Here is a 16,026-nt window from a genome sequence, read left to right on the forward strand (position 1 = left end):
CCATAATGATCTATTTAAAAAAATAATATATGGCGGAGTAGTTATTTGACGACGTCCATTGAATCCAGGTAAATCTCTCTCTCTCTCTCTCTCTCTCTCTCTCTCTCTCTCTCTCTCTCTCTCTCTCTCTCTCTCTCTCTCTCTCTCTCTCTCTCTCTCTCTCTCTCTCACACACACACACACACACACACACACACACACACACACACACACACACACACACACACATCCTCAGCGCCCTACATAGGCGACAGTAAGACCCAGTGGAAACCGCGCGCGTCTCGTTCAGAGAGAGCGACATGACAACCGCGATCAACTGACGATACACATTCACGGCCACTCAGCGCACCTCACCAACAAACATTACAGGTAATGGCAAACTCTTTCGAAAATCATGTATATCATTTGCCTATCTAGATTGTGTGCCCGCTTTTACCACGCCATTTCTTGACGTTGTTGTTTCTGTGCAGGTCGGCGCTGCCCTGATAGTGAACTAAAGCGCAGGAGATGCTGAAAGTGACGATGCCCGCCTCTAGAGCCGCTCCTGAATACTGGATCGATGGATCCAAGAAAGAGACGCTGGCGGACTTCTATGAGCTGGAGTCTGAATTGGGACGGTAAGTGAAAGTGCAGCAGTATACAAAGGCTAATGTGCAAATGAGGTTTGAGGGTGGATGTGGAGCATCTTTGAAAATAAGCAGCTTATCAAAGAAAATATTCATTTATTGGACCCCTAACAAAATATAGGCTGCCTGCCAGAATATGTGTTGGTTTATGTGATTATGAATGCGATTAATTTCAATTTCTAATAAATATTAGACTACTGTTGTTGTTGTTGTTTTTTTAAAATATCCTATTTTTTAATCATTTTATAGTAATTTTGGTCACAGTGGCCACTGTCAGTGTTGAATAGTTAAGCTTGCCAGACCCAGTCAACACTAAAATGTGTGTAAAATTTCTTGTTGCAATCAATGAGATCATCAGTATCTATCTAATAGGTTAGGCTACTGAAAGAATGTGGTATTTGTGTAGCCTTTTTATTGTAGCGTTCATGGAAATAGAATTTGACCTAAATTTAGCTGTCATTTTGAAATATAGGCCTAGGCACTGATACACCTATAATGCTATTTTACTGGTATTGATACATTTCCTTGAATTAAATCTGAATGGCCTATTTGTTTATCTTTCTCACAGTAATTTTGGCAATAGTGTTGAGCTTGACGATTTACAGTCTTTTTTAATTGAGATTTATACATCATCTGAAAGCTGAATAAATAAACTTTTCATTGATGTACGGTTGGTTCGGATATGACAATATTTAACCGAGATACAACTATTTCGCCTTCAAAGAAAATCGCCTTCAAAGTTGTCCATTTATGTTCTCGATTTTGCTGCATTTATTCACAAAAATAAATGTTTAATATATTTACGGTAAGAAATTTACAAAATATCTTCATGGAACATGATCTTTACATAATATCCTAATGATTTTTGGCATAAAAGAAAAATCGATAATTTTGACCCATACAATGTATTGTTGGCTATTGCCACAAATATACCCGTGCTACTTATGACTGGTTTTGTGATCCAGGGTCACATATAACATATCTAATAGTTCTCACTCCAAAAAAACGAGGGAATTGTGTCTTTTGTTAACCAAGTTTTAACCAAAATGTTGCTGTTTTGCTGTCACTTAGTGAAACTGTTTGGAAATGTTGGTTTATGGTATTTGATAGACCTTTTTTTTTATTTTATTATAAATATCTTTTGTAAAAAAAGAAGAAGATATAAATCATTTTGCTAACAGTATTGAGCCTGACCAATGTATTCAACACTAAAACTTTTATAAACAATCGATTTTACTGCTTTAAAATAACATCACTAATTTGGGACAATGGGACACACATTTTTGCCTTTTTCATGTAAAGTGCTACACTAAAAATTGTATTGCAAAATATCAAATCTGAATCTAATCCTACAGGAATATCATGCGTTTTGTTCTCAGGTAGAGAGAACAGTTCTTCTTCTTTAGTTCTCCTCTTTATTTGTGTAGAGATCTCAATGTTTAGGATGGATAGATTTAACACAAATTCTCTTTTTTCTCAGGCAGGGCATTTATTGATCGTCATCATGAATTCATGTACACGAGGCAGACATTAGCAGTCTGTTGAAATGTTTCAATGAGACTCATGGGAAAAATGACACCATTAGAAAAACGAATCATTACTCTAAGACAGGTCATTCGTCTAAATCTGATTGCTGTTTACTTTGCCACCTATTCATTTTTCTCCAGGCAATAAATATTATAGGAAAGGACATCCTCAAAGTACAAAGTGTTTCAGGACACTGAGTCTGAAATATTTGGTATCAGCAGAATTTCATAGTGTACTTATTTTGGCAGACAATATAGGACAAGATGCTTTCTTAACAACTATTGAAACCACACACTTCTTTAACAACTATTCACCCAAAAATGAAAATTCTGTCTTCACTTACTCACCCTCATGTCGTTCCAAACCCATGAGACTTTGTTTATCTTCGTAACACAAAAGAAGATATTTTAAATTAAATCTGAGCAATTTTTGTCCAGACTACTACCACCAGACTACAGAGCTTCCCTGAGAACCAATGAGGTTCATTATTGTGTTACGCAGCACGTTTGAGCTTCCGTAAGAACCAATGAGGTTCATTATTGTTTTACACAGCACATTTGAGCTTCCCTGAGAACCAATGAGGTTCATTATTGTGTGTTACACATAGGGGTGTGCGATATGACGATTTTTAATCGTGGACGATTAAGGGCCGGTTCACATATCGCGTCTTTTGCGCGCTCAAGTTCGTTATTTCAAATGTAGGCGCGCGGTATGCGCGCTCATAATGGAAGCGACGCGGTCGCGGTGCGACGCGCTCGTTTTTTCCAGGCGCGTCCGCGCCGCATCGAGATAAAAACATCTCAACTTTTCAGAATGCCGCAAGCGCAGCGTAGGTCACGTGACACGAACCAACCAATCAGCTTCCTCGCCATTTTTGTTACCTCTTCTTAAAATATAATCAAACTGGTCCTTGTCCACTCTGGAATAGGCTTTGAACCTCCCATTGTTCAGGCGGAGTTCCTGAATCAGCTGGTGAAATTCCCCATGGTTCTTGCGTTTTTGTAGTATGGGGTGCACCCAAACACTGCGGCGTTTTTTTACTTTTCTGAGTAAATAAATCTTGTAACAGAGTTACAGCAAGGGTTGTTCGGTGGTGGAAATCCATTGCTGAAATTTCCTTCATGTAATGGAGAGCGCAGCTGATGGTTGCTTAGCAACGACAGACGCCTCCGGAGTGCAACCGCCCTAGCGCTTCTTTGGAAAAAGGAGAACGCGTGCGCCTAGCGTTTTCTACGCGTTTTTAGGCGCGATATGTGAATGGCCCCTAAAATGTCTCCACGATCTGCTTTTGAAGAAATATCGTAGTATCGTGTTACAGTGCATTCTATCAGTTCAGTTCTGGCGCCGTCTCAACTGTACAACGCGACGTAGCCTACACATCACACATTAATGAATAGGTATGGGACACTGCAATTCACAAAAGTATATTATTTGCATAAGCCTTGCCGGTTAAACATTTAATTCACGCGCTGATGTGCTGTTCTAACGTGCGCTTTCCTGACCGCATGTCAAACAGCGCCTGAATACTGGACTAAGTTATCGTTCGAGTCTTATTATGCTAATACTGTTAAATACACACAATGTTTACATAAACAGGCTATGTCTAAAGTGAAAGCAAACATTTGAGAGAATATCTGGTGTAATATGCGTCTATATTAAACGCGTCGCGTGCTGGTCTAAAAGCGACAGGAATAATACTGCCGCATGTCCTTAAAGGGATAGTTCACCAAAAAAAAAAAAAAAAAAAAAATCTGGATTCTGGCATTATTTACTTACTCTAATGTTGTTACAAACCTGTATTAATTTCTTTCTTGTGCTGAACACAAAAGACGATTTTTTTAATGTGGGTAACCAAACAGTTGCTGGTCCCTATTAACTTCCAGTAGAGAACCTATAAAAACTATAGGGGGACCAGCAACTGTTCGGTTACCCACATTATTCAAAATAACTTTTATTTTCAACAGAAGAAAGAAACTTATTTGGGTTTAAAACATCTTGAGAGAGTAAATTAAGACCATTTTCATTTTTGAGGGAATCTCTTTAGTAAAAGGAAAAAAAAAAAAACACAAGGAGAAAATCACTCACTGACTGAGAACTTTAATAGTAGCTTTAATAAGAATCAATTTATTCAGTGAAGTCTCTGTAGTGTTTTAATTTCATATTTGTTTAATTTAATTACTTTCTTCAATGCTACTTCTAAATACACCTAGTGCATCTGAAAAATAAAGCACTATTTATTTAATTTGAATATTAATTTGTGTAATGTTTATCTTGTCTTATTTTTTTAATAACAAAGAAAATAATGACAAAGATTTTTATCTTCGCCACTGGCCTAAATGTATGCCTTTCTTTTTTCTTTTGTTACCTAAGGCTTTGTTTTTAACATAAGGACATTAGTTTGGCTGTAATGAACAGCCACTTGCAAAATATTAAAACCAACTTGAAAAAGAATCGTGATAAAAAATCGTGATCGTGATTTTCCTAAAAAAATCGTGATATGATATTTTTTCCATATCGCCCACCCCTAGTTACACAGCACGTTTGAGCTTCCTTGAGAACCAATTATGTTCATTATTGTGTTACACAGCACGTTTAAGCTTCCCAGAGAACCAATGAGGTTCATTATTGTGTTACGCAGCACGTTTGAGCTTCCGTAAGAACCAATGAGGTTCATTATTGTTTTACACAGCACATTTGAGCTTCCCTGAGAACCAATGAGGTTCATTATTGTGTGTTACACAGCACGTTTGAGCTTCCTTGAGAACCAATTATGTTCATTATTGTGTTACACAGCACGTTTAAGCTTCCCAGAGAACCAATGAGGTTCATTATTGTGTTACGCAGCACGTTTGAGCTTCCGTAAGAACCAATGAGGTTCATTATTGTTTTACACAGCACATTTGAGCTTCCCTGAGAACCAATGAGGTTCATTATTGTGTGTTACACAGCACGTTTGAGCTTCCTTGAGAACCAATTATGTTCATTATTGTGTTACACAGCACGTTTAAGCTTCCCAGAGAACCAATGAGGTTCATTATTGTGTTACGCAGCACGTTTGAGCTTCCCTGAGAATCAGTGAGGTTCATTACTGTGTTGCGCTGCAGCACGTGACGTTTAAGCTTCCGTGAGAACCAGTCATGTTCATTATTGTGTTACACAGCACATTTGATCTTCCGTGAGAACCAATGAGGTTCATTATTGTGTGTTACACAGCACGTTTGAGCTTCCTTGAAAACCAATGAGGTTCATTATTGTGTTACGCAGCACGTTTAAGCTTCCCTGAGAACCAATGAGGTTCATTATTGTGTTACGCAGCACGTTTGAGCTTCCTTGAAAACCAATGAGGTTCATTATTGTGTTACACAGCACGTTTGAGCTTCCATGAGAACCAATTATGTTCATTATTGTGTTACACAGCACGTTTGAGCTTCCGTGAGAACCAATGGGGTTCATTATTGTGTTACGCTGCAGCACGTGACGTGTGAGCTTCCGTGAGAACCAATTATGTTCATTATTGTGTTACACAGCACGTTTGAGCTTCCATGAGAACCAATGAGGTTCATCATTGTTTTACACAGCACGTTAGAGCTTCTGTGAGAACCAATGAGGTTCATTATTGTGTGTTACCCAGCACGTTTGAGCTTCTTTGAGAACCAATTATGTTCATCATTGTGTGTTATACAGCTTGTTTGAGCTTCCTTGAGAACCAATGGGGTTCATTATTGTGTAACGCAGCATGTTTGAGCTTCCTTGAGAACCAATGGGGTTCATTATTGTGTTACGCAGCATGTTTGAGCTTCCGTGAGAAACAATGAGGTTCATTATTGTGTGTAATGCAGTACATTTGAGCTTCCGTAAGAGGTTTGTTCTCACATGTCAAACAGTTTCGGTTGAGCTTATGTGTATGTTCGCTTATCAATGTTTAAATGTGAATAAAAGCCTAAATTCAATCTGTTCATCATATAAAGCATCCGAGTCTGTTAAGAAAATTTGGACTAAACCACTAAATTCATATGGATAAACTTGACTGAACTTTCTGAAGCGTTATAGTTGCGTAGCTGCCAATGGAGTGACATACTGTAAAGCTCTCAGATTTAATCAAAAAGATCTTAATTTGTGTTCCGGAGATGAACAAAAGTCTAACAGCTTTGGAACAACATAAAAGTGAGTATTTGATGACATAATTTTCATTTTTTGATGAACTAACCCTTTAAATATGTTTTAAATACCCTTTAAAAGTGTTACTCTTTTTACTTCCATATTCATGTTCCATGGTGGTTCCACATAATATTGCTATTTATACCTGTTTTTTTGTGTAACTGTGACGTGAAGCTAAGACAACACAAAAAACAACAACAACAACAAAAACTATATGTTCATGGTGTCCAAATATCATGGTCAAATCATACATGTTACTTTTTCTGAGAACAGGTTTAAATAGCAATGCCATTATGGATAGGATACCATAGTTTGTGCTGAACCCAAATTGTCTTGGATAATCAGATTGTGGTGTTTCTCTCTGGACTGGGCACAGCAGTGCGTAGGAGAGGGAACATTCATCGATCTTTGACGGGTTGGCAATGAATTGTTGCTGAATGCCCATAAATTGTATTTCTCTATGTAAGAATGGCTGCTCCACAAACCATACTACTATATCAGCCTAGATCATGAGAGCTACAGTCTGTACTTTCTAGACACTTGGAGAGACCTGGGCCACAGTCCAAATGGAAATGGACACTTAGTTCCTTTAAAAGAGCATGAATATATACTGTAAGTGCCTTTTACTGGAAAAATTGTATAGTAAAAGAATATTCTTCCACTAAATGAAAATATGTATCCTACAAAAGCATTTAGCTTTTGCTTTGTTTTTCCTAACACAAAAAAATCACATTTGGTGAAAATTAATAAGGCCTAATTATAAAGCTATTGTGAGGTTTTATGGCAGATGCTGAATATTTGCAATCAAGGTGTCTAATTTGAGGAACAGAAACCCAGCGCATGAACAAAACACGCACATGGAGCTGGTACAGCCTGCGGAAGCAAGACAAATGGATTTTGCCATCCGCTCAGCTGAGAGTGATGCTTATCTCCAGGCACTTAAAGATAAATTCAGTTAATGCAATTAATCTTGAGAGAAAAGAATCACATGCATCTGTGCTGACGGGGGTAATATATCTGTTAATGTGATTACTCACCGGACAGCGCTGAGGCACAACATTACAAATGATCCCAGATTTGTACATTTTCTGGAAAATATGAGTGGTTCTTGTCTGTGCATAAAATCACTGGCAAGATGCTAGTAGTTTCCCTGGGAATGCTAGTAACATGGTAGTACCATGGTACTTTTTGCGACTTTTTGTATGTGTATTGCTATGGTATTTTGTGTATTTTTGGAAGTTTCTGTGCGGTTGTTAGGGTGTTCTGGATGGTTGTTAGGACGTTGCTAGAATATTATAGTTGTTACTTATTGCTCTAAAGAGCCCATTCCAAATCTTTGTGATATTCTGGTCCCTACATAGGGGTCCCTCCATACATGTAACATGACTTTTTGTGTTTCTTCAACTTATTTATTTCAATTAGCTGAAATTAGCAGCATTTCTGATTTTTATGTGTTTTTTTTTTTGTTTTTTGTTCAATTACCATAAACTGTTTTAAATAGTTTAAGTTTTAATTTAACAACACTGCATTGCAACAATGAATGTGAATAAGTACAACATATTCTTGGATCAACATCCTTATTAATGTTGGAACAACAGTCCAATCAGCCAATCAGATCTGAGGGAGAAGTTTACAGTTAATGTAAAGTTTTACAACTAGGGTTTGGTTCTTCTACATCATTTCCCTCTAATTTTAAGGATAAGTTATGAGTACGCTTAGGTTTAAGACTAGGAGTAGGAATATTAGGGCTACGTTTTCGGACAGGAATGCATTGCATTGCAACCCATTGACCTGCATTCATTTTATAGACAAAAAACACTGAGATAAATATCTTGTTTTGTGTGTGACAGAATAAAGAAATGCGTACAGCATACGTCTGGAATGACATGAGGGTGAATTATTCCTAGTTATATTTGTGCTTTGGACTAAGATCTAAGATGGATCTCAAGCAAAGAATGCCATGAATAGAAGTTTAAAGTAGTTCATACATTAGCATTATCAGCTCACAGTTGGCCATGGGCATAGATGCTGGACTCTTGTAAATGGGGCCAGATGCAAACCGCCCAGATCCTAAAGAAGGCAGAACGAGCTGAATAATGAAGCCTACCACACTCCCTAGAGAGCTACTCTTCCTCCCTCTCACACTCACTCTCTCTCTCTCAGTCTCTGCTGTGATTATATAATGCTTGGAAAGTAGAAAACAGAAACAGGAGCAGCTTGTGTAACATACACTTCCACACTGACTCAGCTGTGTATCAAGTGCACAGGAAAGCTACTGTAAAGAATACACGTGATGGATCTAGTTACAGTAAGAGAGCCACATTCATCCAAAACATTCACAGTTGTTCGAGTACGGTATTACCGTTGGGATCAATATTTAATTATTAAACACAATATATTTTATGATTCCAAAACATTTGCTTGGGTCTTAATTTTTTAACAGTGGATAACATTTAAAATTGTGTCCTATTCAAGCAATAAGGTTTCAGTGGTTTTGCTATTGTAATATAGACCTTGTTATGTGGTGTATTTTAGACTGACTGGAATGATGTAACAGGCACCATCCATTTTATATATATATATATATATATATATATATATATATATATATATCCTATGCCTTTTATATTATTTTAGTTTTTTTTTATTAAATGTAAAATCTTTTATAATATGAATTTTTTTTTTTTTAGAGTGTACTTTTTATATGTTTATAGCAATACTGTATGTTTTAACTTTGGAATATGTTCCTTGAGGTTCACTTATAATGTTAGTGAGAAACTGTGCCTCTTTAAGACTTGTCAGTAAACGCCCAATGATTGGCTAATGTCATAAATTAAAACAGGTGTAAAAAGTAATCAAAAATTATACTTAAGTGAAAGTATAGATACTGGGTGAAAATTAAGTATCTAGCCAAAAACATAAAAGAAGTAAAGAAGTTACTTTAAATTGTACTAATTAAAAATAGAAGTAACCTAGAAAAAAAAAAATGAGTGAGGAGTTTCGTTTTACGAATTTATTATTTTCTCCATGCGGTGTGAATGAATTGCATAAAATATTATGACAGACAGACACTGATAGATTTGGTTTATGGGTAAAAACAAAGTGTATACAATGCATAGTGTATATAGGTCAAAAACAACCATCTTGTGTATGTTTACATAGAACAACAAACAACAAGGTAACAACCCATAAATCTACCTTTGAAAGTCAAAACTAAATTCCTAAAAATGGATTGCTGTGGACTGTAGGTTTTATAAGTGATATAGAATTAAAACATACAATATGGACTTCTAAAGCCACTTTTAGTGATGCAATTTCATTTTCATCTGTCTGCGACAATGAAATGTCTTTAAATTGTTTCATTTTGTGGCATTTTGCTTGTTTGCTCGTTTTTTTTTTCTATTTATATTATTGATATGTGATTAAATACAATTATATTAATTAGTCAGGATATAACAGCCCTACTTGTTACTAATTATAGCCCTTTGTTAACTTTATACAATTCCAACATGTACTCCCTGGTTAGAATCAATAAACATCTTTGGTAGGAACTTTAGTAAATATTTACAAAGAATTGAACATCTTATAATATTACTATAAGTGCTAATTGTTTTCAAGGTTTTTAACATTAAATAAAAAAAATAGGGATGCACCGATAATAGAGTTTTGGTCGATACCGATAACCGATAATTATATTTGTATAACCGATATATTGGCTGATAAATCTAAATCCATATTTTTATATAATTTTTTAGCGCCTGATTACTAAAACAAAAGTCTCAACATTAAAAGCTATGTCTCAATCAAACAATTATGTTCTCATTATAATTTTTGTCTGAAGTCAGGCTTGATTCCTCTGCTTGTATCTCTTCTCCCTCTCCTACACGTGTGGTCTCGCACAGCTGAGCTCATTCTCAATCAGCGTTCCCGCTCTTCTCACACCCATTTCCCCTTTGCCCTGATTTTCTAGCTATTTAGATCTTGTGTCATTTCCCCCTCTTTGACGGTTTATTGTTTGTTTGTTCATGCCCGTTACAGGCGCATCATCATAGTAAATTACTACTGCTTATTCTTGTCCTGTCTGTGTATGTCAGACGAGAGGTTAGCTACCCTGTGTTATCCTAACCCTAACCCTAACCCTAACCTGCTACCCTGTGTCAAGCCTGAAGCCTGCGGTTTCTGCCTAGTGGAATCTGTGCTCGTCGTTACCAGCGTGCACTTCCTGACTGCAACGACCTGTGCCTTTCATCCTGCTTGGTTGCAGCCTTGTTCTGTTCTGCGTCCGTCTAGATGGCCGGTGACTGGCAGACAGACTGTGTTGACATTTATTCTGATTTCCAAGTAAACCTCTTTTAACCAGCTTTCGCTTTTGGGTCCTTTTCGAACTGTGACAGAATAAACCGACCATTATGGATTCAGTGAACAATACGACCATCCGCTTAGCTGTTGAAATTGCAGAGAGCAATGCTGGACAGACATTGCCCAGGTGTCAGATCTGACTGGTCCGCTACACCACTTGTGCCAAGACCAGTCCTCATCTGAGTAGCGACACACCTCCGAACCTCGTATCAACAATCTTCCCTGCTACTCTGGTGAGCCTATTGAGTGCCGTGCATTTTTTACCTAGTGTGAGGTGGTGTTTTTTCTTCAGCCTGTCACATTGCATGGCCATTCGTTTAGACAAACATTTCGATTTACGCCAACATGCTCGTGCTGATGTCATGGGATTCCGGGGATCCCCATTCACTCAAACAGCGTCACCACCTGAACCACACCCGGAGCCTGAGCCAATGCAGCTAGCTAGAAAACACCTCTCCTCCACCAAGCGCCAACGCCGTAAGAGAGGTTGCTGTGTTTTTTGGACATTTCGCTGCCACATGTTCATTAAAAGAGAGAGCTCGCCAGTAGTTCAGGGAAAATTGGCGAGCACAACTCTACTTTCCCCATCCTTCAAGACAAGTCCTGCACCATGATTTTGTCCATTCTTCACTGGGGTACCACTTCTGTCGGCTGCTCTGCTCTAATGGACTCCGGGGCTGAGAGACATTTTCTCTATGAGATGTGGGCTATTGACCACGATTTCCCCCTTCATGAATTAAGAGAGACACCCAATGGCCTCTGCCCTGGATGGCCGCGTTCTTTCTAATATTCACCTGCCCACTGCCCCGGTGAGTCTCACCATGTCTGGCAAACACCAAGAGAGAAATTCTTTTCTTGTGTTTCAGTCACCTATGGCCACCATTGACCTAGGACACCCCTGGTTAAAACAGCACAAACCCCAGATTAACTGGTCTGGGAGATGAACCCATTCAGCGTTTTTTGGGGTTTGAAAACTTTTATCACCGCTTTATTAGAAATTTCAGGTAGGTTGCTACCCCTCTGACTGCGCTTACGTCTGCGATGTCCCGTTTTTTCTGGTCCGAGGTGCCAGAGTGTCGTTTGAGCGTTTGAGCGTCTTAAGAGATTGTTTGCGTCCGCTCCCATTCTGATTTTGCCTGATCCGGAGAGTCAGTTTATTGTTGAGGTTGACAAGTCTGACATCGGGGTGGGAGCAGTGCTTTCGCAGCGCTCTGCTCTTGATCAGAAAGTTCACCCGTGCACGTTTTACTCACATCGGCTCTCGTCTGCCGAACGTAAATATGACGTGGTTAACCTGGAACTGCTTGCCATTCGACTGGTCCTGGAGGAGTGGTGCCATTGGATGGAGGGAATCTCTAGTCCGTTTATTGTCTGGACTGATCATCATAATCTAGAGCAGCCTTTCTCAAAGTGGGTGCCGCGGCACACTGGGGTGCCCCCTAGCTGTGTCAGGGGTGCCGCCAAAAAATTACGTAGGCTAAAAAAAATGTAAAAAAAAAACCCCAGAAAAAAAAACAGCTGACATTTCATATATAAATATATTTGAATTTACATTCTTCTTTTTAAACATATGAACATATTAATAAAATTGTAAATTCATTTTAGATAAATATATAAAATTAATCATAAAAAATCCGTCTCACAAGACCGAAGCAAGACACACACAACTTGACGCAAGTGACGCAATCCATAGCAACGCGTTATAGCAACACCTCAGACTGACAGAAACGTAAAATAAACGTGAATTTAGGCCACTTTAGTTACAGCATTATGGATCGTTTTTTGAAAAGAAAATCCCCACAAGAGCCGGGGATTTTTATTTTATTTTATCTGCATCCTGCACTTCATTTGAGTTCTCCTGGTCTGGATTTGTTATTGGGTTCTTGTATTGGGCGGTCCACCTCTTACGGTTTTATAGCATTTGTGTCTCTGATTAATTATTTTGTGAATTACTTTCCAAACCTGTGTTTTTAAAGGTGCTATAAAGTTTTTATTATTATTGTTATTTACAGTTCATATTATGCTCTGTTCATTACTGTTCTGTCTAACTAAACAAGACATTTGCATTTAAATTTGGGTTATGCAGTGTTTTTAAATTATATTTTACACTGGGGTGCCTTGAGATTTTATGCACTTTTGAAAGGTGCCCTGACTGAAAAAAGTTTGAGAAAGGCTGATCTAGAGTATATCCGCCAAGAGGCTTAACTCTAGACACGGTCGTTGGAGCCTTTTTTGGGGGGTTTTCAATTTCACCATCTCTTATCGGACCGGGTCAAAAAACATTAAGTCTGACACTCTTTCTCACCAGTTGTCCTCCTCTGAGGCCCCCCCCCCACCACGGAGACCATCCTACCGGAGGTATGTGTGGCTTGATCCATCATGTGGGGGGTGGAACAGCTGGGGGGTGGACAGCTCACACCGTCGTTCCCTGAGTGGAAGCTATTTGTTGCTAAGTCCGCTCGTCCGGCTGTCCTTCGTTGGGGTCACTCCTGTAAATTGGTCGCTCATCCGGGGGTGGGGTGTACTATGGCAACTGTACGCCAGCGATTCTGTTGGCCTGCCACGGAACGTGAGGTACACCGATTCTTTGCGTCATGTTCCGTCTGTGCCCAGCAGAAGTCCAGTTACTCGCCTCCCAACGGTCTGCTTCGTCCCCTCTTTAATCCCTCCCGCATTGGTCCCATATTCCCCAGGACTTTGTCACGGGGCTTCCCCCCTTCAGTGGAAATACCGTGATTCTCACTGTTGTTAACCAGTTTTCTAAGGCGGTTCATTTCGTCCCTCTCCCCAAGCTTCCTTCTGATGTGGTTTCAGACAGGGGACCCCAGTTTGTCACTGACTTTTGGAGGGAATTCTGCTGACAGATTGGTACCACTGCCAGTCTGTCATCAGTGTTTCACCCCCAGAGCAAAAAGTTGAGCGCGCTAATCAGGACCTCAGTCAGGAACTCCACTGTTTGCCAGCTCATAACCCCACCTCCTAGTGGGAGCAATTTTCATGGGCAGAGTACGCTCATAATGCTCTGCTATTGTCGTTCACTGGCCTGTCCCCATTTTCTTGTTGTCTGGGCTACCAGCCACCTCTGTTTCCCTCTCAGAAACCAGAGGTTGCCGTTCCCTCGCACACAATTTCAATTGTAAAACTAATAAAAATATAAACTAATGTTTTAAAAATAGGTTTATTTGGCAAGTGACCGTGGTATAATGCCCTTCAAGGTGTCCATTGTATAGGTATTAATGGACTTCGGCAGAGGCAACCCTACACTGCGCATCAGACGGTTCACGCCTCGCCGTCGTCCATTAATACCTGACAATGGACAGCTCGTCGGGCATTAACCCTTACTTGTCCACCCCTGAAAATAAATAAATAATTTTAAAATAAAAACAAAATAAAACACTAAATTATTCAAATTAAAATTATTAAATATCTTCTGTTTACCTGCATATCATGTGACCATTGACCAACATCAGACAACCATAAACATGCGATTATTTGTCAAGTTATTGAAATATTAACTTAAAATCTCAGAGGTCAAAGCGGTTCGGCTGATAAAAATAAGGTTTGGAATCCTTGACATTATAAGGTTTGAGAGGTAACTACACATTATTAGTTTTGGCATTCTAATTTGAATTCGAAAGACAGGGGTACTACATGTGAAATTTGAACTATCTTGGGTACAGTGGGATGTCTGGTCACCCAACTTCTGAAAAGAGTTATAGAGCTAGTTTTTCTCAGTCATACCATGACTGTTTGCATGCACATGTCTGAATCCCATGTGCGAATCAGCAGGTTATTACAACACTTTTGTAAATTATCAAAAATTTCAATCATGTCAGTCATGCCCATGATTTACTCGCATAGACACACATGGTCTGTGGATCAAGTACCCCTGAGAGAAATCAGGCTGCATCATCACCTCATGTGTGTTTCATAATGATCTGCCCATGGAGGATGCAATTGTTTTGCCCTGTGTACCTCCCAGTCACAATGTGATGTTATTAACATAATGAATATTGGTTGAGTTTGAGCCATTAATAGTAATGAAGGTTTATGACGGGAAGGACTCCCATCTGCCGGCCTGTTATAGCTTTCAAAAGGAGTGAACTAGAGTTTATTCTTTCAACAGGCCATTTCATCTCCCTTTTCCCAGAACAGGATGTGTAAGTTAAGGCTTGGTCGATTCTGAACTAGTCTCAGCCCCTGACTCGCCCATGGACAGTTTATAGACCGTACAAACTGCTAGCTCATATCTGATTGGCTGGCTTATGCAATTTCCAGATGTCCGTTTTTATACATCCACCTGAGAAACAGGTGTGATGAGCTGATTTGACATGAATAATTAGGCATTTACTATATTAGATATATTTGACTACATCTGTATATTCCACTTTAATCTCAGACTTTAAATATTGTAAGATTTATGTGCCCCAAAACTGGTTTATGGTTACATGATGGTCATATGGCTCGTGGGTGGTTCTTGGCCAGAATATACTGGACTTGGAGTGTTGACTGGACTTCATGATGATAGTAAGAAACGAGTAGTACACTTTGGCATCTTTTAAAAGAGAACTAAATAAATACACAATTTGAATTTACAATACAAATTACTATACTTACACAATTTAGTGATTATAATGTTTTGAACACTTAATTGCATGTTAATTGAATTAAAATAAAATTTATTATAGTTTAAGTAAGTTTATATTAAAAGCAATGAGCTGAACTTTAGAGTGATTTTTTTAGCCACTTAAAGGGATAGATCACCCGAAAATAAAAGTTAGCCCATGATTTACTCACCCTTAAGTCATCGAAATTTGACATTCTTCTTTCAGACGAATACAATTTTACAATTTTTACGGATTTATATAAAATGTCCTGGCTCTTACAAGCTTTATAATGGCAGTGATGGATGGTTCTGTTTTGAAGTCCATAAAAGTGCACCCATCCATGATAAAAGTGCTCCACGCGGCTCCGGGGGGTTAATTAAGGCGTCCTGAAGCGAAGTGATGCGCTTCACAACTTTATTATGTAAAATAACTAGCTTCCGGCCAAACGAACATACGGATTTGACTTAAATCGAAGCGCAACTTATGCGAGTAATGTGACATACTGCTGATATTTACGCTACGCCTTGACGTACTACGGTACTTCTGACATCATAAGTTGTGCTTTAGGGGTAAGTAGACTGTGTATGGGCGTTTGGCCAGAAGCTAGAATTTTACTTTGTGACATGTTAAATGTGGATATTTTTCTTACACAAACGCGTTGTTTGAGAGGGGGACAAATATGCAAATTAGTCTTACCTCCACTCACTCACGCCAGCTCGGACTACCTCAACTGTAGTAAATGCTGTACA

The 16,026-nt window shown here is 38.8% G+C and overlaps 1 protein-coding gene across 1 annotated transcript in view; it reads left to right on the top strand.

Annotated features, from left to right (window-relative positions):
- Nucleotides 1-210: 210 nt before the first annotated feature.
- Nucleotides 211-16,026, top strand: part of camk4 (calcium/calmodulin dependent protein kinase IV) — a 97,441-nt gene continuing 81,625 nt past the window's right edge. Inside the window, exons 1-2 of the mRNA XM_039662379.2 lie at nucleotides 211-369; nucleotides 471-617. Of these exons, the coding sequence (XP_039518313.1) occupies nucleotides 508-617 (110 nt within the window). The 5' untranslated portion in view covers nucleotides 211-369; nucleotides 471-507. The remainder of the gene's footprint in view (nucleotides 370-470; nucleotides 618-16,026) is intronic.

Source organism: Pimephales promelas, chromosome 4, assembly GCF_988280905.1.
Source record: "Pimephales promelas chromosome 4, fPimPro1.hap1.1, whole genome shotgun sequence".
Lineage (NCBI taxonomy): Eukaryota > Metazoa > Chordata > Actinopteri > Cypriniformes > Leuciscidae > Pimephales > Pimephales promelas.